At 50.1% G+C, this 24,829-nt stretch overlaps 9 protein-coding genes across 9 annotated transcripts; 4 read left to right on the forward strand and 5 right to left on the reverse strand.

Moving 5' to 3' along the window:
- Positions 1–3,926: 3,926 nt before the first annotated feature.
- On the reverse strand, positions 3,927–6,411 carry FOBCDRAFT_183045 (uncharacterized protein; the record flags this gene model as incomplete). Its single annotated transcript, XM_059608584.1, has 3 exons — positions 4,536–6,411; positions 4,176–4,488; positions 3,927–4,070 (listed from the first exon to the last, which is right to left on the reverse strand). The coding sequence occupies exons 1-3, from the start codon at positions 6,200–6,202 to the stop codon at positions 3,927–3,929; spliced, it is 2,124 nt and encodes a 707-aa protein (XP_059464927.1). The 5' UTR covers positions 6,203–6,411.
- A 548-nt stretch (positions 6,412–6,959) lies between these two features.
- On the reverse strand, positions 6,960–9,380 carry FOBCDRAFT_201735 (uncharacterized protein; the record flags this gene model as incomplete). Its single annotated transcript, XM_031184220.3, has 1 exon — positions 6,960–9,380. One exon carries the CDS (start codon positions 9,378–9,380, stop codon positions 6,960–6,962), a length of 2,421 nt encoding a protein of 806 aa, XP_031039862.3.
- A 351-nt stretch (positions 9,381–9,731) lies between these two features.
- FOBCDRAFT_35897 (cwf18 pre-mRNA splicing factor-domain-containing protein) lies at positions 9,732–10,578 on the forward strand. The gene has a single exon (XM_031184221.3). The coding sequence runs from the start codon at positions 9,836–9,838 to the stop codon at positions 10,463–10,465; it is 630 nt and encodes a 209-aa protein (XP_031039863.2). The 5' UTR covers positions 9,732–9,835; the 3' UTR covers positions 10,466–10,578.
- On the reverse strand, positions 10,526–11,729 carry FOBCDRAFT_35902 (zinc knuckle-domain-containing protein). Its single transcript, XM_059612163.1, has 3 exons — positions 11,549–11,729; positions 11,362–11,497; positions 10,526–11,313 (listed from the first exon to the last, which is right to left on the reverse strand). The coding sequence occupies exons 1-3, from the start codon at positions 11,625–11,627 to the stop codon at positions 10,587–10,589; spliced, it is 942 nt and encodes a 313-aa protein (XP_059467220.1). The 5' UTR covers positions 11,628–11,729; the 3' UTR covers positions 10,526–10,586.
- Positions 11,730–15,577: 3,848 nt separating this feature from the next.
- On the forward strand, positions 15,578–18,229 carry FOBCDRAFT_274203 (uncharacterized protein; the record flags this gene model as incomplete). The annotated part of the gene is made up of 6 exons (XM_031184226.2): positions 15,578–15,628; positions 15,729–16,564; positions 16,616–16,945; positions 16,998–17,077; positions 17,129–17,466; positions 17,522–18,229. The coding sequence occupies 6 exons, from the start codon at positions 15,578–15,580 to the stop codon at positions 18,227–18,229; spliced, it is 2,343 nt and encodes a 780-aa protein (XP_031039868.2).
- Positions 18,230–18,444: 215 nt separating this feature from the next.
- On the reverse strand, positions 18,445–20,113 carry FOBCDRAFT_183057 (JAB1/Mov34/MPN/PAD-1 ubiquitin protease-domain-containing protein). Its single transcript, XM_031184228.3, has 2 exons — positions 19,753–20,113; positions 18,445–19,640 (listed from the first exon to the last, which is right to left on the reverse strand). The coding sequence occupies exons 1-2, from the start codon at positions 19,861–19,863 to the stop codon at positions 18,675–18,677; spliced, it is 1,077 nt and encodes a 358-aa protein (XP_031039870.1). The 5' UTR covers positions 19,864–20,113; the 3' UTR covers positions 18,445–18,674.
- Positions 20,105–22,646, forward strand: FOBCDRAFT_223603 (rRNA-binding ribosome biosynthesis protein UTP25). Its single transcript, XM_031184229.3, has 3 exons — positions 20,105–20,378; positions 20,430–21,149; positions 21,203–22,646. The coding sequence occupies exons 1-3, from the start codon at positions 20,239–20,241 to the stop codon at positions 22,500–22,502; spliced, it is 2,160 nt and encodes a 719-aa protein (XP_031039871.2). The 5' UTR covers positions 20,105–20,238; the 3' UTR covers positions 22,503–22,646.
- FOBCDRAFT_223604 (ribosomal protein L17) lies at positions 22,611–23,663 on the reverse strand. The gene is made up of 2 exons (XM_031184230.3): positions 23,218–23,663; positions 22,611–23,155 (listed from the first exon to the last, which is right to left on the reverse strand). The coding sequence occupies exons 1-2, from the start codon at positions 23,431–23,433 to the stop codon at positions 22,688–22,690; spliced, it is 684 nt and encodes a 227-aa protein (XP_031039872.1). The 5' UTR covers positions 23,434–23,663; the 3' UTR covers positions 22,611–22,687.
- Positions 23,649–24,801, forward strand: FOBCDRAFT_223606 (uncharacterized protein). Its single transcript, XM_059609635.1, has 2 exons — positions 23,649–23,885; positions 23,953–24,801. Exons 1-2 carry the CDS (start codon positions 23,865–23,867, stop codon positions 24,652–24,654), a joined length of 723 nt encoding a protein of 240 aa, XP_059467221.1. The 5' UTR covers positions 23,649–23,864; the 3' UTR covers positions 24,655–24,801.
- Positions 24,802–24,829: the final 28 nt, after the last annotated feature.

The raw sequence follows: 24,829 nt of genomic DNA on the forward strand, positions 1-24,829 counted from the left end.
CTTCTAGTGTTACTCGAATCTAAATTGAATCTGTCTGTCTGATTGTCCCTTACTTGTCTGGCCATGCTCCCAAGACTGCCAGTCACCGTTTAATGTCCCTGTCATTGCCGCCGTCTCTCTTTAGCTTGACTTGACTTGACATGACTTCGACTTGAGCCTGGCTTCTATTCTAGCTTTCGTCTCCTCGTGTTGCTGGCTCCTCTAACTCTAGAGACCCTGCACTCTCCCTCTCTATCATATCCTACCCAGGTTCCCACACCCTCACTTCATCTTGGATCTCATTCTAGTCTCGATCCTTCTCTTCCTCTTCCTCTTCCTCTTCCCCCTTCATCGTTCAGTCTTTTTTGACTTCGACACTTCCCCTCCCCTCCACCTAATTCCAAGGACCCCCCTCCCTCCCTCCCTCCCTCCCTCTCTCTCCCGTCCCGCCAGCCCAGGCCTGACTGATCTGAGCTCCCCGCCACGAACACCCCCAGCCAGGTTTTTTTTTTTTCGCCGATTACAGACGCTCTTCAAGTGTTAATCGCGCGTCAAAAACCTACCGACGCCCCAAGCGCCGTGACTCTCGTCATTTCCAAACCTCAACCACCCGACCTTTCGCAACGGATACTCTTGGAGCAAGTACGCTTTCAACCTTATCTTTTATCTGCGAGCGCACATGTCGAAAAGGCTTTCAGGCCACTAACTCCGTTGATTCACGCTCGTTACCTTGGTTATAGCTGCCAAGTTCAATCTCGGTCTCAAGCCCAAATTAGAAAGAGAAATCAGTCTGGCTACTGTCTTCATCTCGCCTTCTCTCGACGACCACTGGATCAAATCACCTTACCCAAATTCGACTTCTTTAACTTCCAATCTCAGCGTCATTCAATCCCAATCACAAATTACTTTCCGCCACGTACGGCCTCAATTTTGGATCATAGAATTGTAACGGCAAGGACTGACTGTTGATCAATTTACTTGTTTTGGTGGATATTCGACTGAGCCCGTTCGTCTGAGCCTGCTGCTTTCTCCAAGGCCACCCAGTTTGCTTCAGCTGGCCCGATCTCAGCGACACCATCATCATTAATCAACAGGCACTTCAGTCAGTTATATATTGTTCAGCGAGTCCAGCCCCCAGCCTCGCGGCTTTCACGGCCACCTGCGGAACGTCCGGAGTGACTCCAATTGCGCCTCGTTTCCACGTTCTGGGGAAACTGCTCTGAGTTTGCAGGCTTCTAGGCTTGGCTGTGTGGCCTCTTGGCGTCCCTTACGACTCACTTGTTCCGTTGTGCTGTGCACCATCGGCGAGTCGGTCTATAATGTCAACTTTTACCGCCCTTAATGGGGGCTCACCCAGGACTACAGATCCGCCTACTGTGACGATAGAGAAGCCAGCCATGGATGAGCGCGCACTTAGCACATCGACATCTCAGCCTCCACCTACACCAGAAGTTTCATCAAATCAAATTCCCAGCCAAAGTTCGGATCGACCACCGTTCCAGTCACCCGGTTATCCTGATGTAGAAGGGTCTCACAAGCGAAAGCGGTCTGATTCTGTTGAACTTCGTCGTGAGCATGCTGTGCATGCTCACACACCGGAATCCGCTCACCCTCATCACGAATCGCGAGAGCCTTATGGAACCCCCTCAAGAGATTACCGTCCTTATGGCGACGAGCACCGAGACAAAGAGTCTTGGTATTCTCATCAGGCACGCGATGAGCGAAGTTACGACTCACAGCAAAATTCGGCTACCACTCCTCATGGCCAAACAGAGGAGCAGATTGGTGATGCGCTTCGCAGGGCCACCGGTCAGATGGACCATGGTGACTACTCAAATGCCAGCCCAGAAGGTGATGACCATTCCATGATATATGGTGGTCAATACGGATCCGAACAGAGGCGTGACGGGGTTTTGCAGCACGATCCAAAAAAGAGAAAGAGGAACTTCAGTAACAGAACCAAGACGGGTTGCCTGACCTGTCGGAAGCGCAAGAAGAAGTGCGATGAGCAGAAGCCCGAGTGTAAGTCATTTACATAAGTCATTTGATCCATAACTGACAGAAAGGTAGGTGGAAACTGCCTTCGCGGAAGTTTTGTATGTGCAGGTTATCCACCTCAACGCGGGCCAGGATGGCAGAAGCCGGACAACAAGGCTCCTGCAGTTCCCCTTGAATCTAAGGACCCAACGTACATCCCCCCGGGAGCTTATGGGATGCCACAGCAAAGCCCTTACGGTAATCAACCTGTGAAGCGCGAATCCCTGCCACCTTATCGTGGCCAGGCTCTTCGCATAGACCCCCCACAAGGCCGCCCTTTGGTGACCGACGACGACCGGCCAACAGCATCAACATTGCCCAGCGCGTCTGTGGCCAGTCCGGAAAACAAACTCTCTGCTCTTCCTTATACTCCTGCAAACGTTTTCCCAACTCCAGTCAGCGCAAATCCTCAACCACCGCCACCCTTCGGAGAAAGGATGGCAAAGGAATACCAGCGTGTGCCTCCGCTGCACGATCTCAGCAGGACGGAACCGGAGTCTGCCCATTTGGGGAACCAGCTTCCACAGATTAATATACTTCACCCAACGAGGACCAACAGTCCTGCTCCTCCCCCGCCGGCACCGACATCAAATGCCCAAGTCGCTGCTCAGCTGGCTTTATCGCACTCGCAGTTCCCCCAGAGACGAACTCAAAAAGAGGAGATGTTGTCTGGGCGACATTACTATCCTTTCGACAAGGAGCTTTGCTTGGAGCGTGAGCGTTGCTCTGCAGCTTGCTGGAGGTTCAACAATCTTACCACTCCCCCTACTAACGGTGTATCTCCCGAAGAGCGTGCTCGCCTATTCCTCGAAATTCTGCAGCCTCGTGATCCCGTTCGAGTTTCTCCCACAGAAGCTTCCCCAGTCACCAATGTTGGCCGCGTAGGCAGGCATGTTGCTGTTGAGACACCCTTCATTTGCGATTACGGTTACAACATCACGATTGGCCATCACGTTGTCATTGGACGCAACTGCACGATCAATGATGTATGCGAGGTCAAGATTGGCGACAACTGTGTTATTGGACCAAATGTCAGCATTTTCACGGCAGGGCTTCCCATTGACCCCAAGAAACGCCAGGGCGGTCAAGGACCTCAGATGGGCAAACCTATCACCATCGAGCAGGACTGCTGGATTGGCGGAGGTGCCATTATTCTTCCAGGGAGGACCATCGGCAAGGGCAGCACTGTTGGTGCCGGATCAATTGTCACCAAGGTAAGCTTACAAAGACAGGTCGATAAAAAAAAGCCGACAGCTAACTCATAGCAGGATGTTCCTCCTTTCACCATTGTAGCTGGAAACCCCGCGAGGGTCCTACGCGGCATCGCTTCTTAATGCTTATATTTGGCGTTGCCTGTTTTCTTTCTTTTTCACCTTGAGACACGATACCCAGTGTATTCGCATGTGTAAAGTTCGCACTGTTGATGGCTGTCCGGCCGTAAAGTTACAAAACGGTCAACCTTATACAAGTGGAGCGAAGCGTTTCAAAAGCCTCAGCATTGCATTTATGACCGATTTTTCTTTTATCTCTCTGTCTTTTTGACTATATTGGAAGGATTTGCTATTGGAGTGGGAGCCGAGTGCGACGGGAAAAGCAAATATTGAATGGGGGCGCCATAAGTTTTAATATGCGGAAATACGGGCCGCTATGGGGAGGTAGAAAACCTCATGTGACGAGACGGAGCGACGGACGTGTTGATGAATTGGGATGGTTGTGTTTGTTTTTTCTGTTTCCGGTTCGTGTTGCATGTGCTACGACTTATGAGAGATAAACAAGCCGGGTCGAGACCTGCAGGAAGATATCCATCCACGTTATTGAATGTAAGCATTTTACAATTTTAAATGCCTCTTGAGGTTTATTTGATGTACTTTATGATCCCAATCGGTGCACTAGCTAGCCAATGTGAGCTATCATGAGGTTGCAATGAATCCTTCTTTTAACAGTGGCCGCCAGATGCGACCTGTTCCTCGGCCATTCGCGATGACAACAATTTCGCATCCTGACCCAGCTCTTGTGCTTGGTTGGTTGCCATAGTAATTCATCGGTGTTTGTGTCTGTATGCGACCGTGTATGCAGCCTCAGGATTGACCGATGGAAAACTTGTTGTTTGTTAGTGAGCACTGGGAAGTCAAAGGGCGTAAGTTTGAACCAGAACTAACCCATTCGAAGCCATCGTTAGGGCCGAAGAAACTGTTCAATGGGAAGAATTCTTCACAGTTGCTGGGGTAATTAAAATCTGCCATCGTAAAGTCTTGGATATCACTGCTTGAAGTCGACTCGCTGTAGGAGTATGCTGTGTTCATCATACCCATAATCTTCGCTTCAGATGTTGTACTTGGTGTCGTGGTGCGGCTTAGAATCGCTCGGATGACCCTTGCGCCGTGTCGTGCGTCTTTGGAGTGACTCGCGCGAGTTTCCCATGTCTTGCAGGTGTTTTCTAGTATCTGCGTACGTTGTCTTCGGTTTTGTGGCCTACGCTTGAATTAGTCATGCTCAGAGATGGTAGGAGGAAGACATACGTTATGTCGGTTGACTCGTGAAGGTCCAGACATAAAATCATAGACGCGACAAGAAAATCATGCAGAGTCAGGCTCGACAGCAAGAAGCGGTCTTCGTACATGCGGCCTCCTTCTTGAACCTCATGCTCAAACTCGAGATGAATCTCGATTATCCGAAGAGCGGCAGTGCGACAGAGTTCACGAGATGCTTTGTACATTTCCTGGTTCTTCTCGGCAGCAAGGTAAGGCCGGTGGAGGACACAAATTGTCTTGAGATATGACACTTCTATGATTAATCTGTGCATGATGGTATAGGCCGGAATATCAAATGGAGTGGTGGCGATGGGGCGAACGCGCAAACATTCAGGGACACTGTTGTGAAATGCTTCCAACTCAGCTTGGAGAGCCATAGTTTCCTCGTAAGGCGGAGACTCGACTCGAAGAACATGCCGGAGGACACGGCGTAGTAAACGGCAGAGATGAGATTTTGTCTGCCATGCCAACATGGGAGTGGGATCTGTTGGGGGGCGAGACTCAGGTACTTCCGAATCCTCGTCAAAGTCATCGTCTGATAAATTTCGAGGATGCCCGGCGTCGCAGACTTCTTGATATACCATAGGAGGCATACCGAGCTGGAAGGAGAAAAGTAGATCTGAAGTCTGTACAGTGAACCACGTCCGCCTTCTCATCTCAGCCTCAAATGGTTTGATATTCGGGGACACTCTCGCCGCATCGAGGTGATAGCCTCTACGCTGAGCAAGCCGAACGGCGAGTGAATAGAGGGACCATATAGTAGCCTCTGAGTCCTTTCTCTTGGCGTTGACCGCATGAGCATACAGTGTGAGCGCCTCGACAGAATATGGTCTAGCTTTGAGATACTCCCCCGTAACCAGACATTGAGCAGAACGCTGTATGTAGAAACCTGGCCCTTGAAGCAGCGCGAAATGGGGTTGCCGAATTTTGCACACCATTGTACCGAGACTGAGAACAGAGAACATTATACTCAGCCATAAGAAGTTGGAATTGTGAGGGCAAGCCCAGAAAAGTTCATAACGCCGCCAAAAATGACGCTCGTGAATGAAGGGTACAGCTAGGAACTTGGCCTGGAAGTACGCTTTGATAAGAACATCGGCTTCTTGACGAGACGGGACGCTGTTGAGAATCTCGCTCATAGCGATTGGGGATATTCCTCCCATTGCAATGTCTGGCGCAGGAGATAGAGTCTCAGGCTCGCCGTGATGATCGGGCTCGTCTTGCGTACTGAGAACACTCTGAATATCATGAATACTCTTGAACACGGCCTCCCAAGATGTTTCCCCGTGGTATGCAGCATCGGACCCCTCTTCAACTACCTGCGGAGAGGGCAAGTTCGTATCCTCCGCCATTGCAATGCTGGGATGGACGCTTGAAGCTTCTGAAGCCTTGGCCAGACGCATCACGATTTCTTCAAGTTTAGCCATTTTGAGTTGCATCTCTTCCTTGTCTGCGAATACATTTGCATCTCCATATACACACGATCTTGGATCGCCACGCTTGTGGCAGGCACCGCAAGAGGGCTTTCCACGGTCACATTTCGACTTGCGTTTCTGACACGCCATACATGAGACAGGCTTTCGATTGCGCGTGACTTTATGGTTGTCTGTTGCTCGGAAAACTCCGGTGAGATGCTTCATGTTAGAGTCAGGCATATTTGAAGATATGTTCACCCAATAAGCTCTGATGTATCTTTCACCTAGATAGAATAGTTCCAACGGGGAGTTTAGCAAAGAGTCCAGATAGTGATGTGAAGGAGTTTGATTGACAAGTTGACATGGGCTGAGAGAAACAGTGCTTCTACAAAAACGTTTCAGATAAGGCTCTCCGAACGAAACTGTCTTGCGGTGGTTCTCGTCTTGTCGTAATAGAATGTAGGTTGACTCGAGATTAGATTGGGTGTGTTTGAATCGAGCGGGGATAGCCTCCACTACAACAATGATCTCAATCCGTTGCGCCACACGAAGCCTAGACCTAACCGTAGTGAGGGTTATGATAGGTACAGATGCTATATGAGACAAAAAAGAGTGAGTAACCCAAGAAAAGAAGACACCGAGTTGCGCTTGGTAAATAAATACTCGAGCTACCCGAACTCGAAGAGAGTAGAATGCGTAGCAAATGAGATCAGGTCGTAGCCTAACAAAGCATGATTCAAGTAGGTAGTATCTAAAAATCTCTGTCAAAACATATTGTACAGATACGATTTTCCTATTCCCAAAAATTCAACCGTAAATATGCGACTTCCAAGAACAAATGCCCATTCACCTTTAAACACAAAATCCTCCCTTGTTCAGTCGTACAATCAAAAGTCCCGAAATGAGATGTAAAGGTTACATAATATGCCAATAGTAATACATGTTGCAATCGTCAATCCGCACCACCTCAACTTCGCTATGCTATCATGTTATCAAATCATTGAGAGTGGTGTTGCTCCAGCCTCTTCTTGTTCTCGTCAATAATCTTTTCCATCGTTTCAAGTGCCCGGGTCTGATCCTTAAGTCTCGAAAATGCCTTGAAGGTATATGCGTCAGGCTTGTACCCAGCCGCCTCAAGGTCCTGTAGCGTGCCCACCGTCTGTGACAGATTCTGCATTGACGCATAGCCCTTCACGAGGGTATTCCAAGTCACGTCGTTGGGTTCCAGATTGTGCTCCCGCATGACCTGAAGCATTTGCTCCCCTAGCATTTTCTCTCTTCGCATCAAAAGACCATGCAAGAGGATAGTGAATGTGAAAAGGCTTGGCGCTGGGTGAGCCTGTATGCCATCAGTAGGCGACGTTGTTTCAATGCCCTCTTCCTTGGTCTTGGAAGTTAACGTGCCGCGAAGCATGTCACCGAAAACCTGTAATGCTGGGCGGAGTAGAGACTTTTGCCCGAGCATGACCTGGATCAATGTGTCATGGACCACGCTCCCTTGATCTTCCACAAGCTCTCGACCCCAATTCTTTTCAGTCCCATGCTCCTCTAGACGGGATTTGAAGAAGCTGTAAAACGACATTAAATCGTAAGGTCGGTAGAGGGTCTTGACGTATGCACGTAGCATGATAGCTAGAGTCTCCGCGTTGGGCTTCTGTCGGGGCGCCCTGCGCTCAAAGAACTCATTTACAACTGGAACAATGGTCGTCCTAAACCCCCACTCTCTTCTAGGGCCAGACCTGAATTTCTCAATACCGTCAACATCTTCCTGGCTGAGAATTAGGGGCAGAGTGTCGGGCAGCAGCCATTGCAGAGGCTCCAGGTCGAATTTCTTGGCATAGATGCGAAGCATGGTCCCAAAGATGGGAACGGTCCATGGCGATGGATACTGCCTCTCACGGCTCTCCATCTCTGCAAAGTAGAAGATAGAATGGAGTGTGTTGTTTAGCACATCAACGTATGGTACTTTAGCCGCTCGAGCGACGTCGAGTGCAAGCTGTACATTGGATGCTTTAAGGCTGGCCTTTGCGCCTCTGAAAACAGTGGTATAGCACCGTTTGTCCAGCTCAACGCCGTTCTCTGCGAGCAGCAGCGGAAGCCGAACTGCTTCTGCAATATCTCCCTGTAAACAGAGTGATTCAACCAGAGACGTGAAGTTGATCAAGTTAGGGGAGAAGCCGCGCTCAAGAAAATACTCAAGAGCCCGCTGAGGCGGAAAACTTTCGTCAGATGTGGACCATCCATTTTTCGCTTGCCTAGAAAGTAGCAAAGTCGTGACAACGCTCGCGAACCCAGCTGAGTTAAGATCGTGGCCTTTGTCTGCAATCTCGCGAAGAAGTTCAAATGCCTTGGATTTGTACGCACTGCTACTCGCAAGCTTCCTCGCGAAGTGCAAAAGTGTATTTCGATGTAACTTGATGCCCGACTTTTGTAAAATTTGGAGCATCTCAACCGCTTGCTCAAGGGGCAGATCCTTTCCGAGACGACCCAGGGTAGACTGACGGATTGGAACGTGGCCAGAGGGAAGATCCTCAACGAGCTTTGCAAAAAGCTCGAGTACCTCGTCAGCCTTCGTAACACGATCGCGCATAATCTTGACGTTGTTCAATCTGAGATTCGAGATGCAAAAATGGGCAACATCGAGAATTGCATAACCTTGAGGTAAGGGATCCAGCGTAGACTCGAGGACTTGGACGGCCTTTCCTGGACATGAATGCAGAGTCGATAGCATTGCAGTTGGCCATATTTTCTTCCGGTATTCAATGTCCAGTCCATGCCAGGCCTTTCTCATATCCGAAGTACTCTCCAGTTCGTACAAGAATTTCCCGTGGTCGAGCCATGGCCATGATCTGGGCTTTACAGGGGCCTCAAGCAGTTGAATTCTTCGCTTCCAGATGTTAAACTGCCGTCTTTCGGCAACCAACTCATCTCCAGAGTGCTGGTGACGCAAATAACCCCATTGGTTATATGTTTCTTGCCTACTCTTCTTCTTTCTCTCTATAGCCTTGCGTTGCTCTTCGGTAGCCTGTTGCGTAAATTCCGGGATTTTCCGATGCCTTTGTTGATGGGAGTTTTTGCTGCGCAGGCATCTCTTTCTTGATGCGAGTCTATGTATATGACTAGACGCCCTGGCCCTTTCCTGATTCTGCTTGCGATCTCGTAGTGAGGGGGGAGTGTATGTCTGCGTCTTGGGAGGGTTCGGGGTTGCATTACGAGGACGTAGTTGTGATAATATTTGAGAGCCAACTTCCGAGACGGATGGCTGTGTAGTATCGAGATGGTAGGAGCGAATCAATCTTGAGCGACTTCTCGTAGTGTTGTATCGTAATGCGAGAAAAACAGCTCTTCGAGTCCATGCTTGGGGCGTTATAGGAAGCTCAAGCCTTGTACAGGCGCGGAGTACAAGGGCCGTTGGCATATCCTCCGAATCGGCATCAACTTGAGGCCAATCGTCTGCATAGTGATCGCTAGACGAGTTGCGAATTCGCCGTAGTCGCTGGTAAGAGCTGAATGTCGAGGTCGCTAAATTGCTCTTAATTGCGAAATTTTTCAGATTAATGCCGAAGTCGCTCAAGGCGCCTCTATAATTTTAGCTCTCTTCTGCGCTTAAGGTAGGGATGTTTATTAGGGGCGTGTTCAGTGGCGACCCCTGCCGGACTCTTTCCAGTGAGTGGCCAGGGCGCTTGATTTGAGTCGCAGCGGCTCTGCGGGTGTAGAGTGATGGATGGACGCGCTTAAGAATGTCCATCTTGAATTCCCACCTATTTCGCACCCCGCCAACCTTGAATCTCCATAACATAAATATCATTTCAGGTTCACTCCGGTTTCACACTCTTTAAGCGCCCGTATACCGTTTCAAGACAACCTGACACCATGTCTTCATCACACGCCAGCCTCAGCGCTGCCTCAGACGACCGAAAAGCTAGGCTCGCGAAGCTCAAGAACCTCAAGCGCAAGCAACCTGGAGACGAAATTGTTGCACCAGAATCAGAAAGAGCCCAATCCCCTCCCGTAGAGCCAGATGTCTCACGACTCCATGTCTCTGGCCGCAACTATGACCCTGAAACCAGAGGCCCCAAGCTTGGCTTTGAGCAGGACCCAACCCTCAATCTTGACAAGCCAACGCTCGAAGAACAAGCTGCCGAAGTGGAAGCAGAGGTCAAGCAAAAGGCGGCAGAAGAAGCCCAAGACGATCAAGGTGTCGATTTATTCAAGCTACAGCCGAAGAAGCCGAACTGGGATTTGAAAAGGGAACTTGATAGGAAAATGGAGGTTCTCAACGTTCGAACCGACAACGCCATTGCGCGCTTAGTCCGTGATCGTATCACGGGTGCACAAAAGGCAGCGGCAAAGAGAGACGCGGTTGAGGACGCTCAAGGCACTGGAGAAGCAACTGGCATGGATGGTGTGGCATTGGTAGAAGGCTTGAGGGTCAGGGAAAAGGAGGAGGAGGAGGAGGAAGAGCGTCGCGAACGGGAAGAAGATGCTGCGCTAGGTGTATAAAAAAGCAACATCTAGCCTTTCGACGTAGAGGTTTTGCCTCGCCGTCCTGTTTATTACATCTTAGGGGTCTGGCGCATTGTGCGATGACGGTTACACTATATCTACATTTATACCCAACAATTCATTGTCTTCCACCCTTCATAGCTTGCGTCATAGCCAATCGTTGACTGAAAGGACTCAAGCTTCGTTCTCGTGCTTGATCCCCAGGACCCGGCCCTCCGTGTCCATGTCTTCTGTCATCAAACCTTCCACGAGGTGGCAGTCTCTCACGGTCATGTCTAGTACTGGATCGATCTGGCCTCTCATCACGTCTGCCTCTCGGTTGGGGCGACCTTGGGCTCCCAGAACGTTGACGACGAAGGCTATGTGGACTCCGAGACTTCGATGGGTATTCCCTAGGATGCGTCGCTGGCGCGCTCCCCTTGACAGAAGGTAAAGGGTCCCGGGACCTGTACTGGTCGCGACGGTCAAAATCTTCAGGAGAGGGGCTGCTACCAGAGTCGGAACGCCTGTGCCGAGCTTCCACACGAGGGCTTCGGCTACGATTCAGGCTAGGACTGCGGCTGCGACTGCGGCTGCGACTGCGGCTGTCATCTTGCCTGCCACGCTGTGAGTTGTCTAAATAGGGACTTCGACTTCGTGGCGACTGAGCAGGGGATCTGGCCCTGTCTTTACCAGGTGATGGTGATCGCGGAGCGGCAGTGGAGATGGTAGAAACGGAATGAGAAGACACTGATCTATGACGCTTTACGTTTGGCTCAATCAGCCCATCGTCTCTCTGTTCTCGCTTGCGCTCGCGGGCGCGTTCGGCTTCCAATTTAGCCAGCTCTTCATCCGCCACACCTTTCCTGTAGGGCTGTTAGTAAATAAACAGACCTTTGCTGCCTTTAACCAACTTTTTCTCAAGAGGGTTCAGTGTCTCATTTGTGAGCTTGGGCACCAGTTTGGGGTTTCGGAACTGCTGAGATCGCGATGGACGCGACACGTAGGGACGCTCTTGGGCAGTTGCTTTACACTCATATGAGTAGTGGCGTTCTGGGATGGTCAGTATGATTGCAGAATCACATCAACGTCAAAACATATCTCTCTTTAGGCATTTCTGGCACTGGACGCTAGACGGTGTCGACCGGGATGGGCCACCACGGCCTCTATAGGTGAACATATGGAAATCGAAATGGTCTCTGTGCAGTGAAGAACTTCTCAAACTATCGTGTACAAATGTGTAAAAAAGATGGCGCCTTCGTAGGTATTTGTTATATGAACGGCAAAAGAACTGATGCAATTATTGAGTCGCGATTGCTTGGATGACCTCCTGGTGATATCTTTGAGTCACGTGACACACATTCAGCTGAAGGCAGGTACTTCAATAGCACTTGCCTCGGACTACCCATGCTAGGGCAAGTCTAAAGGGGGGAATAAAAAATGACGCCTAGATAGGTGGATCGCCACTGAATTATGGTGTAGCTGGGGTCGTTTATTTTTTCTCCCCGAGACAAATATCTAAAGATTGTTAGTACTTGCTTAGTGCCTAAGTACCTATCTTAGGTAAGGTACCTTAGGTTGAGACACTGAGTTCAGGAAGCTGACGCACTACACCGCGCCATTGATATATGCAACGAGGTAGAAGAGCACATCCAAATCTAACTGCCCTTGCGATGACGCCAAAACGAGATTTGGGGCTGAATAGTGTATGCGTTCAAGCCAACTTGAGGTTGCAATTGGAATTACATATACTGACGACTTGTGCGATGCCCTCTTGTTTCACCTACTAATATTTACGGTTGATGGTAATAAAAACCGCACAAGATACTGGAGCGGTCGCGGGAAGTGGTTTGGATCATAATGCTGAATCAAGAAGTGTGAGTGTTATTAGTGTCAGTTGGCTTTCAGCTTCTTCATCGTGTCTATTAATATTATAGTGCGGTATTTCATATGAGACATTACCGGAGCTCCGTTGTTGATAACTTCTGAATACCGACCGATATGGCTGGACCTTTTTCTCTGTTGTGCCTTCTGGGCCACAGTAGCGTTCCACAATTTCAACCCTACAGCCGATGTAAAGCTCAGGTTTGAGCATACTAGGTATCAAGATCAGCCCAGATCGTCTTAAAAACTCTTCAGCTTTGATCCTGTTTATGAGGAAGGTCATTGACGACAACGGCACCCTCACGGGCACCCTGGTGTGATAAGGCACAGATTGTTCATGGGCTTCCTACCTAGAAACACCCTTGGCAACCAGTTTCATAACAATACTTTCCGTGCACATGAAAGGCAGTTGCTCCTGGACACGCGTGGCTATCACCTGAGGACAAATGACGATGCCCGTCAGTGACATTGTCCAGACTGTCGATGATAGCATCGGTGAGAATGAACGTCTCCGGCAAGTCAATTCGAATAGCACTGTCATCTAGTGAACCCTCCATCCACCGTGCTGCGAGTGTGCCTGCAGTGTTTCTTTTCTTAGACACAAACCCTTGGGCAAGGGTACCTAGAGGTTCTCTCTGAACTCATTGGATTCCTCTTGAACGCCATGGCATTTGATCCCACCTGCCCAACTTCAAGAGGCTTTTCCGCTTCCTGCCACAAGGCGACATGGCGGATATCTCCGGCTCTTTTGCGCTTTAGCACCAAGATCACAGATTGCGTTGGCGACAAGCAGGTCAACTTTGTGGATGTAGGTATGTTTGGGTCGACACCTCATAACATGCAGGAAAGTTGGTCTTCTTGCACAAGAGTGCGTTGAGCTAGTCACACTTAGAACCGCCGCCTCGAAGAACATCGCGGAACGAAGCTTGAGTTCCTATAGTTCCTTGTGCGCCTGATACATCTGCTCCAGTCTCTTGCAGCCTGACACACAATGCTTACAGTATAGTAGCAGCGCACTTCGAACTTGTTCAATACTCTCTAGGTCGAAACAAGATTTTCAGCCCATTGAGCTACCCGCTTGCCAACTAGACGCCCATTAGCACTGTCTCAAGAATGTGTACTAAGCCTGACATATAGCATTATGAGTACCCGGGTACCTGCTATCAATTGAGCTGGCAAGTGAAATCAGCGTGAGGTTCTATCGGTTCACATAGCCGTGAGAAATACCTGGCTGCAGATGCGTGTATGCAAGAGTGGTTGTTGCTTGCATAGATTTGAGATAACCTTGGCTAGGTAGTCCTGGAAGGAGAAGGTCCAGGGGCGTTACGCATAAGAATGAGTTTAGTATTATCAGTTACGAAGCAGCTTGTTGCCTGGTCTCACTCGTTAGTCCTTTCAACACGGCGTCTATTCACAAGATGAGGTACCTAATCAAGGTGACTGAGTATTGGATTATTTATCTTACCCCGTAATGCATAATACTAGCAGCAGCTGGTGCAACAGCTCCGAAGGCATGAACATGAGCCATGACGTCGTGACGGCGAATCAACTCCTCAGCTCTAGCAGTCTCGAAGTCTTGGTCTGTAACTTCGAGATGCTGCTTCATCTGCTCGAGGGCGTCCGTGGTGATAGCCAAGCTCTTTCTCAGACCGACGAGTAGCAACCAGAGCCTGCGCCATTGTAAGTGGCGAGAGCGTTGACTAAAGAGCTGTGCCATCTCTGGGTTGCAGTATTTCGCCGTCAAAGACGTCTGATATGTATTCGTACGGAGACTGCATTGCATTCGACTTATCAGTCACCATCCTTACCTCGTTTTGAGAAGTATTTGGTCAATTGATGGTTCCAGAGAAGCATGAGGACGAACTAATTCCAGCATAGTAGGTAGGTAGGCTGGCTACCCCTAGCTGGTAGAGCACCTGAGGCTTACCTACTGACTTCAAGGTTGCCCACTTGAAAGAAGAACAAGAGCCCCGGAATAACAATGTCCCGCGACAACAATACCTTTGCTTACCCACGTAATTCTGATGGTCTATCACATCCCGGTACAAAGGTAGTAGAGCAGCAGCAATCCTACCTTAGGTATTAGTATTGCATACCTACACTTTCCCTCTCAGCACACGAGTAATATTGCAGCAAAATCTTGAAACAAGTCTTTAATAACAACTCTGGCAATCAGGAAAAGGGCCAGTGCACTCAACAGGCGTGATCAAAGCTTGCGTAACAATAGCAGTGTTGACTTGGATACCACCTAGGCTTAGAGATAGGTCACCCATGGAAGCTTCGTAGTAGACTCCATTCCCAGGTACTACCAGGAAGATAAGGTAACCTTTTTGAATTCCTAGGCACTCTAAGGTAAATACCTTATGGATGTCCATCACGGGCTTCCTTGTCGCATTGAGTGCCGTCCACAGGTTCCCGCCCGGAATTTCTGCAACAACCTCCACTATAAAAAAGCGACACTTACCTGTGACTGGTCCGCCCCCTTTCATGTCAGGCGGGACGCATACGATTTTTAGTGATTCTTTCAGCGCCTCCCAGCGTTTCCTCTCACTGTGCCCTGCCGTGCCGCTCGCTCCACAGTGAAGTGGCAGCCCAGGGCAGGCGGCCAGACTGACAATGAGACCCCATCCTTGTGACAACCTCCTCCCACGGCTCCCCCTCCAAAACTTCAACTAACCAACTACATCCAATCCAGCATACCAGCATCACATCACATCGCATTGCTCGTTTTTGCTGCCTTGTGCGCCTTGGGCCGCCTTTCTCAAGAATTGGCTGTCGTCAATTTTTAGTCGTCTTTCACTTTTCCGCCCTTTCGCCTGGTTCGGGACCTGGGCGTTGTAAGGATATTGCTTAACTTTCCTCTTGACCTCCATCCCCCGATTTCTGGTCCTGTCTCATTGCAAAGAAGAGGCCGCATTGCAGTATCATAGGTTGGGCAGCCAAGAAGGCGTACGACAACCATCATCTCTTCCTCCGAACAGAATCAGTTGGGGAACAATGCATCTTACTTCACGACGATGAGCACCAAGACTCTGTTTTCTTTCTGCCGGTCCGCTTCCATTAAATTCGCTTCCTGATTTTCCTGATACTGTCCTTTCTGTTCCTGTCATCACCGCTGCAGTCTCAGCCGCAGCCTCATCTCGTACCTGGTCAACCATTGCTCCCAGTCTTCTGTCTCATATTCTTATCGACATTTCTACCGCCTGCACTACTGGATCGGCATTGTAGCCTTGACCACAGCCCGTCATGGCTACTACCCAAATGTCTCCTGATCTTCCCAAACCCTCGTTTGCCAAGGTAAATATCACACCGTGCTTGGCTCCTCTATAAGTGGTCCTTATCTGTCGAAGGAGCCATTCTTTTTCGTTACCCGGTACTAATTCATGCTGCTCGACAGGTCGCTGCCTCCGTCTCCAAGGACTCCACACCTCCAGCGATTCGACGGATAGCCACACCATCTAAAGAAGCAACCATGAGCTCGACGACGATACCATCCACATCTACCGCGCCGGTAATCGCAAACGGCCGATCTGGTAAGGCACCGGTCGCAAGGGTGCCCTCGCTGCAACGGGAATTAAATCTCAACCTGGCCGATCACGGAAGCGGTGAAGACAGCCTCGAGGGATCTTTAAAGGACTTGAGCCTAAGGGACAAAGCCCCTAACCTTGTCGTGAACGGTAGTGGACCTTTGGCTCCTGAGAGGCCTGCAGTCGTCGTTGGTAGAGACAGCGGATCCGACGATTCTCAACGAGCTGATTCGAGTTCCGAACTCGGCACTAAGCCTCCTAGTCTGGATGGAAAGAGTATCACTTCAGGCACAACATTTGCACTTGATGAGAAGGAATCGCTAAGACCTGATGATAGCGCCAGTGTCAAGGCCGCTGCAGAAGATGACGACGCTTTCTCTGTACGCGGTTCATTAGTTGCTGGATCTCGCATGGGCTCAGAGGTAGCCGCACGAGCTCGAATGATTCACCTTGGCGATATTCCGGAGCGAAGGCTACCACAACCAGTTCCAGGCACCGCGGCTCAAGGAGTCCTGACTCCCCAGAGCTCATCATCTGAACAACCCCCCGGTGCACCCATGGGTGCTCCTGGCTCCTCAGATGCCCTTGGTGTCATCTATCGGCAGGCGCCGGATGATAAACTTCTAGAAGCCATGGCATCGCCCAAGGACAGGCTCTTTCTATTGCGGTTGGAGAAACAGGTCATTGATTTTGTGCAGGATTCCAAGTACGTCTATGACCTCAAATTCCTTCATATTGTACTAATCGTCTTTTTTAGGGAACCCTACATGGACCTTCCACCGTCTAACTCGTTTTGTAGAATGTTAACACACAAGCTGGCGGATTACTACCATATGACACATTCATTTGAGCCTCACGTGGGGTCTGTACGAATATTCAGGACGCCGTTTTGTCGAGTTCCCACCTCGCTGGCACTCATCAACCCCAGTCCTAGTGTGCCAAACAGCAGCACTCCGCCTCCTGTTGTCCTGCCCAAGAAGATTATGCGACGCGGCCAAGATAGTGAAGGTGGCCCAAGTGCTAGCCCCTCTAAGCCAACTTCTGAGACCGGCAGTGATGCTAAAGATAAGCCCGCGGCGAACCAGAAGTACGTACAATTCCACGATATGTTAGCAATTACTCCAACTCACCAGCTTTAGACTCACCAGGGAAGAGCGAGAAGAGCTGTATAAATTAGCACGTGAGCGCATTTTTGGTAGCTCAGAAGACAGTGTCACGGGTAGGTAATGAAACAATCTCAGTCCGGAACACTTTTTGACAGGAATAATAGAAGAGGGCGACAACGGCGTTTCAAGAGCCAGTTCAGTGTCTGCTAAGGACAAGTCCAATGTCGGAAAACGAGGTAAAACTGGCAAACAACGACGTGATGATTCGGACAGCTTTGATTCACGACATCAGTACACGCCGTATTGGGGGCCTCAGCAACAGACTTGGATATCGCAACCGCAGTACATGCCGCCGCCCAATACTCAATACGGCGCTCAAGCACCACCAGGGCCAGCATACCCAAATCAAGTCGCCCCTGTCTATGCACATCAGGGTCCCGGATATCCTGCGATGCCAGCTATGCCACCAAACCAGCCATATCCCCAGTACTCAGTCCCGCCGGTAAGTTCCATATGAGAATAACATGAGCAGAATAGCGACTGATCTATTCCACTAGTATGCTCCTCAAGCTGCCCAACAGCGCTATCCTTCTGGCGGAAGCCCTATGACTAACTATGGTGCCCCTGTTCCTCCGGTTGGCCCGCAGCAACCTACGTGGCAACCGGGCCTTGCTCCTCCTACTCAATTCCAGGCGAGGGGAGGCACCCCAACCGGTCCTCAAGGGCACATGGGAATCCCTTATGCATATGGACAGCTCCCAGCAAATATCAACCCCCATGACCCTAAGAGCCAGCATCCAATTCCCGGTAGTTATAATCGCAACCACGCCTTCAACCCAAAGACACAATCGTTTGTGCCTGGTGGTGGTGGCATGGCCCCTGTCCAGCCTCCACAGCCGCCATTCACTGCTCCCGGATCGCATCATGGCAGTCCTCAAGTCGGATCACCTCATCTAGCCTATCCTGGCGGTTATCAACAGCCAATGTCTCAGCCTTATGGGGGCGGATATGGCATGGTAAGGCAGGGGTCTAGCAACTCGATGCCTGCGTATTCTTCTCCTCGCGTTGCTCATATCCAACACGCACCGCCACCGCCGCCTGTGATGCCGCAGAATCCCCCACACATGGCTCCCCAGCCTCTCCCCCCTCATTATAATATCCCCAATCGACCTAACATCCCACAAGGACCTAGCCAGCCCTTCTCGCATTTGCCAACATATGGCAACCCCGCCACTCTACCCCAGAAACCAGCTACTGGAATTTAAACATTGTCATTGTAAAAAAGGGGGGAGCATGACATGGTGTTCACAAATTGGGAGAACCACAAGGCGTACACGGTATATTCAGCATCTTGGCGTTATCGGTGGACAGGATGGACGACATGAATTTGTAGGCCAAGGGCCAATTTACTAGACGAGTTCAATACCACTTTGATATAATTCTTTTTTGGCGAGGGAGATCAAACCAGGACCTGGTGAGGAAGAAGATAGTTTTATATGACGATTGAATTCGATTCTATGGCCAGGAATGCCAGAATTTTCATGCCTACCACAACGCCATGATTTTATTGAAACAATTGACCCATGCTTCATCTCACATCCATGCATGCCAGGGGGAGATATCCTAGACTTTCCTTGTCTTCGGGACATCGCCTTGTTCTAACCTGGACTCCGATATCTAGTTCCCATTTCTTCTTTTCACGAAATCTCTTTACTCAGCAGGCTCACGAGGTTCCCTTGGCTCTCGGGGTTCACGCTGTTGGCCACCACCTCGACCGCCACCTCGGCCCCCTCGCTTGCCTCCCTGTCGGCCACCCTTCTCCTCCGATTTGCCCTCGCCCTCCTTCTCGTTGCTGGTCAGGTTGGCAACAGCCAACCGCTGGGACAGGTCGATCTGAGTGCGAATAGTGTTGGCCAGGTAGCTGACCATGAGAACGTCTTGAATGTGGTTGTTGAAATCATGCTCGATCTGCGAAGGATCAACCTTGGGGGCGAGAGACAGAGCGTTGAGAAGGTATTGGCCAACAGCGTTGTTGGGTTCCTCATCCTCATCCAGAACCCCGTTAATCCACTCACTCGCTCTATCGAGAAGGCTGATGGTCTGCTCAATTGATCGACCAAGACCCTCAATGTCAGAGACAAGGGGCGCTGTTCGGGACTCAGCGTCCTTTGCGCTGGCGATAGCCTCAAGAGCACTTCGGTCGGCATCGCCGTAGAGAATCTTGTGTGGGACCTGGATGAAAAGGCAACTGTCGGCAGCACGCTCAGCGTTCACAGCAACGGGGGCGCTGATATAGCATCGAGATTGTATGTCCTCGCCGGGCTCGGTAGAAATGGTCATGTGAATGGCGGGGTGGGGGAATGTGCCGGTGTCAGGGCTACCGAAGAAGTTCTGGATGAGGGCGCTGAAGCTGTTGAGCTCATGAGAGGTGGTATACCAGCCGAGGAGGGACTCGCCCCTGTTGGCCTTCAGAGTCAAGGCGAGCATGTTTTTCTGATACTCGACATCGACCTCGACCTGGTCCTCCTCCTCAGTATGGGGGATAGCGAAGCACGAGCGAACCTCGACTTCAGTGCCATCTTCAGATCGGGTACCGACGAGGGCGCCAATAACTCTGGTGGATTGCGTATCTCGGATGTCTCGTCGAACGGCGTGATCGAGGATAGAGAGGACGGCCTGTTGAGCAGAGAACAGATCATGTTAGCCAAGGTGTCTTTCCTTTGACGAATGTCCTAATCTCAGAATAGAACACGAATAGTCAAGCGGAGAGGGGTCATCGCAATCGTACCTGAGGCTGGATGTTGACAGTGAGCGGGGCAAGGTTAGTCTGGATGCCCACGGTATTGGGCGCCAGAGGCCTCGCCAGGTGAATGAAGCTCTCAGAAGCAGCAGCGGCCATAGTGGGCAACTTTGAAGCTGAAGCTATTGGGAGAGGAGTGTAGATGTCTGCGGAGAAATGGGTGAGCCGGGCCGGGTCGTCTTTGGTCACTCTCGCGAAGCTGTCCTATAACAAATTTCGCCGATTTTGAAGAATTGCAGGTTTGGCGGGACGCCGCTGGGGTTGTGCGCGCTAAGATATGAGAGATAAGACGGTTAGTGGCGTTTGCGCTGAAAACCCCACCAAGCTGTGGCTTGACAATGCAAGGCTGAAGGTAGCCTCATAACTTTTTTTACAATTTTTGTTTGATGTCGACAGGCTCTTCGAAGCAACTAAATCGAACTCTTCACATTTTATAACGTTCCACCAAATTAAAATCTGCTGGTAAACAGGATAATGCCGCCGCGCGGAAGAGGAGGAAACTTTAGAGGCCGTGGTGGTCGTGGCAGAGGAAGAGGTGGTCGAGGAGGTAAAGCGACAAGCCGATTTGGACCTAATCGAAGATTCGACGGAACTCGACTTGCAGACAATGATGAGTATGCTTCTAGATATGACCTATTACTGGGAAATTCACTGACATATGGTAGGTCCGAAAGCTCAGGGTCAGAGTCGGGATCTGCGCCTGAAGATACAGTCATGGAGGACATCGATTCAGAGGACGACGACGATGAACATACAACATCGTCAAAGCCATACATGGCCCTTCTTCAGAGTTTCAATAACGAAAGCAGTGCCCCAAATGCAAAACGACGAAAATTGGACCACAAAAAGTCCACTCAATCTCAAACTGAAGAAGACTCCTCCGGGGAAGAATCACACGCAGAAGACCAAGATGAAGACACCGAAAAAGATATCGACCGTTCTGAGGACGAGGCTGAAGAACAAGTCGAGGAGAAATTGGACGATGAAGATGATTCGGAAGACGAAGAAAACCCAACAGATCCTTTCGACGTACACTTTGCGCACCCCAATGACAATACTGTCTCACAAAGAGTCAAGTCCGTACAAAAGAACGATTGGGCAACGAAACGAGCATTACTACACAATATGAGAGCAACTATCTTGTACCCAGGGTCAGATACAGGGTCTGAAATGCCAAAACCTATTGCTGGCTTGGAAGGCCTACAACTCAAGCAGAAGCTTAGAGAGACTTCCTCTCGCAAGATTGGAGACTTCGATGCCCTTCAGCGCAACTTGGGCCCTTTGATCTTCAATTATAACGATGTACTGTTTTGTGATCGCACAGTACAGAACTCAGACTCATTGCGAGAGTTGGCATGTCTACATGCTCTCAACCATGTCTTCAAGTGAGTTGATCAATTCTACATTTCATAAAAGCCCTAGTCGCTAATGAAGGAAGAACTCGAGATCGTGTTATCAAGAATAACTACAAATTGGCCAAGGAGGGCCAAGATACCGACCTAGAATTACGAGATCAAGGCTTTACCCGTCCCAAAGTGCTCTTCCTCTTACCAACACGTAACTCAGCTCTTCGAATGGTGAACATGATCCGTGATATCTGTGAGCCAGATCAGCAAGAGAACCGCAAGCGATTTGACGATGGTTATGTCGACAAAGAGGCTAAGTTTGGCGCTGATAGACCGGCTGACTTCAAGGATCTTTTTGAGGGAAGTGATGATGACATGTTCCGTCTAGGCATGAAGTTCACTCGCAAGACAATCAAGTACTTTGCGCAATTCTACAACTCAGACATACTCTTCGCCAGTCCTCTTGGTCTTCGTATGGCTATTGGCTCTGAGGAAGATAAGAAGCTTGACTTTGACTTCCTGAGCTCTGTTGAGATGGTCATTGTTGATCAAGCGGATGCACTTCTCATGCAAAATTGGGAACACGTCGAATTCATCTTTGAACACATGAACCTCCAGCCTAAGGATGCACACGGTTGTGACTTTAGTCGTGTAAGAAGTTGGTATTTGGAAGACTGGGCAAAATATTTCAGACAGACTATCATCATGTCTGCCTTCAACACCCCCGAGCTGTCCGAGCTTCTCCGATTACACTGTCACAACTGGGCTGGAAAAGTCCGGCTACAGCCCGAGTATCCGGGCATGTTGTCGCAACTCGGTATCAAGGCGAAGCAAACCTTCTCAAGGTTCCAGTCTAGCTCGGTCGATAAGGATCCTGATGCGCGATTCGAGTATTTCACTTCTGCCATTGTCCCCTCACTTGCCAAGCGGGCAAAGGATGCTACTGGAACGCTCATTTTTATCCCCTCCTATCTGGACTTTGTCCGAGTGAGAAACTACTTTGCAACGTCAAGTGCGGTCGAAAATGTCACTTTTGGGGCCATCTCCGAATATGCAGACGTACCAGAAGCCTCGCGGGCGCGGTCACATTTCCTCAACGGCCGCCATCGCGTTCTGCTCTACACTGAGCGAGCACATCATTTCCGACGATATCAATTCCGTGGTGTGCAGCGAGTCATATTCTACGGATTACCTGACAACCCCATCTTCTATACTGAGATTGCGGGTGGATATCTTAGCAAGAGTGAGCAGGACCTCAGACTTGAACCTGGTCAGGGAACTGTCAAGGTTGTGTTTTCAAAGTACGATGTAATGAAGTTGGAACGGATCGTGGGTTCCAAGAGAGTTGGCAAGATGATTCAGGATCGCGGCGATACCTTTGAATTCATCTAAATGCAACTTGTATCAGGGAGCATGTTTGTATGTTTGAAAAGTTAGTAGAGCTAGGACAGCGTATTAAGTCCGCCTTTTCAAAAGCACCGTGGTTAAGCAAAACCATAATTGTGTCATGATATAATAATTTATACAGCTTTTGTACAGAGCTTCACCTCTTTCGTAATATGATATACATGTCGCTTCTATGGCGAGTTCTTCTGTTGCGCCGCCTTTCTCACCGACTCCGGTACGATGCCAGCGGCCATTTCCTTTGCCCGCTCGGCATTCTTGTCTGCCGCCTTCTCGGCCTCGACTTCAGCCAAACTACTCTCATCCCGTGAGGGTCCAGTCTTCTCACCGGTCTTCAAAATCATAAACCTCCGCACCATCTCCTCAAACGGCACCTCGCCGCGGAACTGTGTGACTTTCTTGATATTGGTTCTGGTGACAGGAGTATGCTCTTGCCCTAGCATTCGGTCGCGGGCAACTGTCTTGGCAGTCATCATGAAGCGTGAGTCCTTTGGGCCGTCGACGAATTCAAGTATGGCACTCTCGCCCTGATCATATGTGTTCTTGGACTCGGTGCGCACGACGCGAGTATAGCCTCCCTCTCGGGTCAAATATCGGGTTCGCAGCTCGCCTAGCAGTTTAGGTAGGGTTATGGTGGGTGTCTAGCGAAGAACCTTACTGTTAGCATGGCCTTTCTGAATAAACCTTCTTGCGGTATACATACATATAGGATACCCTGTGCTGATCTGCGAGCAGGCTCGTTGTCCCTCTTCGCCAGTGTGATGAGCTTCTCTGCCATGCGCTGAGCTTCCTTTGCCTTGGCGTAAGTTGTGTGGATATGTTCGAATTGGACGAGTTGAGTGACCAGACCGCGCAGCAAGGCCACACGGGCTGCTGAATTGCGACTCAGATGTCGGTACTTGACAGTACCACCAGCCATTGTGGCAGATGGTTATAGTGGCAACTGACTGGGGAGGGGTATCAACTCAATTGAAAAGCGGTACTCGTGTCATTAAAGGTGTTTTCGATAGTTCTTCGCTTTGCACGTGGGCAGCTCCAAATCCGTCCAAGATACGGTATCTTGGTGGTCAGTTTTGGTGGAGGGAAATTTTTGGCTGGGCCTTTTTCGGAGCCGGCTTGTCTTGTCCGCCGACAGAGCCTCTGCGCTACGTCAACCCACCACCAACAGAACCTCTTCAACAGCTCTCCAAAGGGAAAATCGCACGCGTCACGAGGGCAATTGGGCTCGCGCACGCTATGAAACGTTGTATCTAAGCTTCATTCGACCCTCACTCTCGGATTGGTCGTCTCTGATACATCAAGAACCCGGCAAATTACCGCATCTCGGTCAACCGGGCAAAGCTCTACATCATGGGCTTCACCACTGGTTTTGTATGCAACTCGATGAGCCAGGCTGAAATAATCTTGCAAAAGATCGTATGCTAACTTCGAATGTTAGACTGGCGGCGTCACTCTCACTCTCTCCCTCGCCTACCTCTCTGTGCTTGCTCACCAGCGCACCCGCGAGCAACAAGGCTCTGCCCTTCGCGCACAAGCTCTCGCTATCCAAGGGTTGATCGATCCTCTTCCACCACTACCTCCGCCCACAAGGTCTGAAGTCGCCGCTGCTCAGAGGGCTCGGACCGTTGAGATTGCCAAGGATCGATGGAACACCGAAGTTGAAAACGCCGTGCGATGGGTGCAGCACACTGACTGGGTTCAAGTGCGCGAAGGCCTCGAAGATACTGCATCACGGCTATGGGCCCGAGCCTTTGGCGCTAGACCCTCGGAAGCTGTTGGCGAGGCTGGGCGAAAGGTTACGGAGACTGAGCAACAGGCCAAGCCCATCATAAAACAGGGGGCTGCTAAGCTTGGTGATGCTAGTGGAAAGGTAGCGGCAGCGGCCAAAGGCGCTTTCCAGAAGGCCAAGGCTGAGAGCAAGGACTTCGCCAGTGTTGTTCTGGATCACAGCAAGGATAAGGAGAATGTCGATATCGCTCAAGAGGACGGTACTCTTTCAGCACTGACTCCCGTGGAGAGGGCGCTTCAGCAACGATTCAGCAAACCTGAGGACAAGGTGAACAAGACAGTGGAAGAGGCGCTGAATGACAGATACAAGCCCATGGACGCGAGAGATAACACCCAATTGAGAGGGGTCTAAAGGAAAGTCGTTGAACAAAAGGTGGGCTGGTTGACGATGAGTGGGTGAACGGTGTGAATATTTGTTGTACATTGCTATCTGTACCACCATTTCTTAGAGTCACCCGAATAGAAACCAAGCTTGGCAACGCTTGGTATGATAAACTGAGTTGCTGTACTAAATGAGTAATGTGATA

This window comes from Fusarium oxysporum, chromosome V, assembly GCF_013085055.1.
Source record: "Fusarium oxysporum Fo47 chromosome V, complete sequence".
NCBI classification, from domain to species: Eukaryota; Fungi; Ascomycota; class Sordariomycetes; order Hypocreales; family Nectriaceae; genus Fusarium; species Fusarium oxysporum.

Excerpts from the sequence above, each read along its gene's own strand:
- FOBCDRAFT_223604 (XM_031184230.3), bottom strand. The coding sequence starts at position 23,433 with ATGGCTGGTGGTACTGTCAAGTACCGACATCTGAGTCGCAATTCAGCA. Across the intron at positions 23,156-23,217 it reads CAGCACAGGGTATCCTATAT|ACACCCACCATAACCCTACC; the intron begins GTATGTATACCG and ends GTTCTTCGCTAG.
- FOBCDRAFT_35897 (XM_031184221.3), top strand. The coding sequence starts at position 9,836 with ATGTCTTCATCACACGCCAGCCTCAGCGCTGCCTCAGACGACCGAAAA.
- FOBCDRAFT_35902 (XM_059612163.1), bottom strand. The coding sequence starts at position 11,627 with ATGTTCACCTATAGAGGCCGTGGTGGCCCATCCCGGTCGACACCGTCT. Across the intron at positions 11,498-11,548 it reads CCAGAAATGCCTAAAGAGAG|GCCACTACTCATATGAGTGT; the intron begins ATATGTTTTGAC and ends CCATCCCAGAAC. Across the intron at positions 11,314-11,361 it reads CTGAACCCTCTTGAGAAAAA|GAAAGGTGTGGCGGATGAAG; the intron begins GTTGGTTAAAGG and ends ACAGCCCTACAG.
- FOBCDRAFT_183057 (XM_031184228.3), bottom strand. The coding sequence starts at position 19,863 with ATGGCCGCTGCTGCTTCTGAGAGCTTCATTCACCTGGCGAGGCCTCTG. Across the intron at positions 19,641-19,752 it reads CTGTCAACATCCAGCCTCAG|GCCGTCCTCTCTATCCTCGA; the intron begins GTACGATTGCGA and ends TCTGCTCAACAG.
- FOBCDRAFT_223603 (XM_031184229.3), top strand. The coding sequence starts at position 20,239 with ATGCCGCCGCGCGGAAGAGGAGGAAACTTTAGAGGCCGTGGTGGTCGT. Across the intron at positions 20,379-20,429 it reads CGACTTGCAGACAATGATGA|GTCCGAAAGCTCAGGGTCAG; the intron begins GTATGCTTCTAG and ends GACATATGGTAG. Across the intron at positions 21,150-21,202 it reads GCTCTCAACCATGTCTTCAA|AACTCGAGATCGTGTTATCA; the intron begins GTGAGTTGATCA and ends TAATGAAGGAAG.
- FOBCDRAFT_223606 (XM_059609635.1), top strand. The coding sequence starts at position 23,865 with ATGGGCTTCACCACTGGTTTT. Across the intron at positions 23,886-23,952 it reads TGGGCTTCACCACTGGTTTT|ACTGGCGGCGTCACTCTCAC; the intron begins GTATGCAACTCG and ends TTCGAATGTTAG.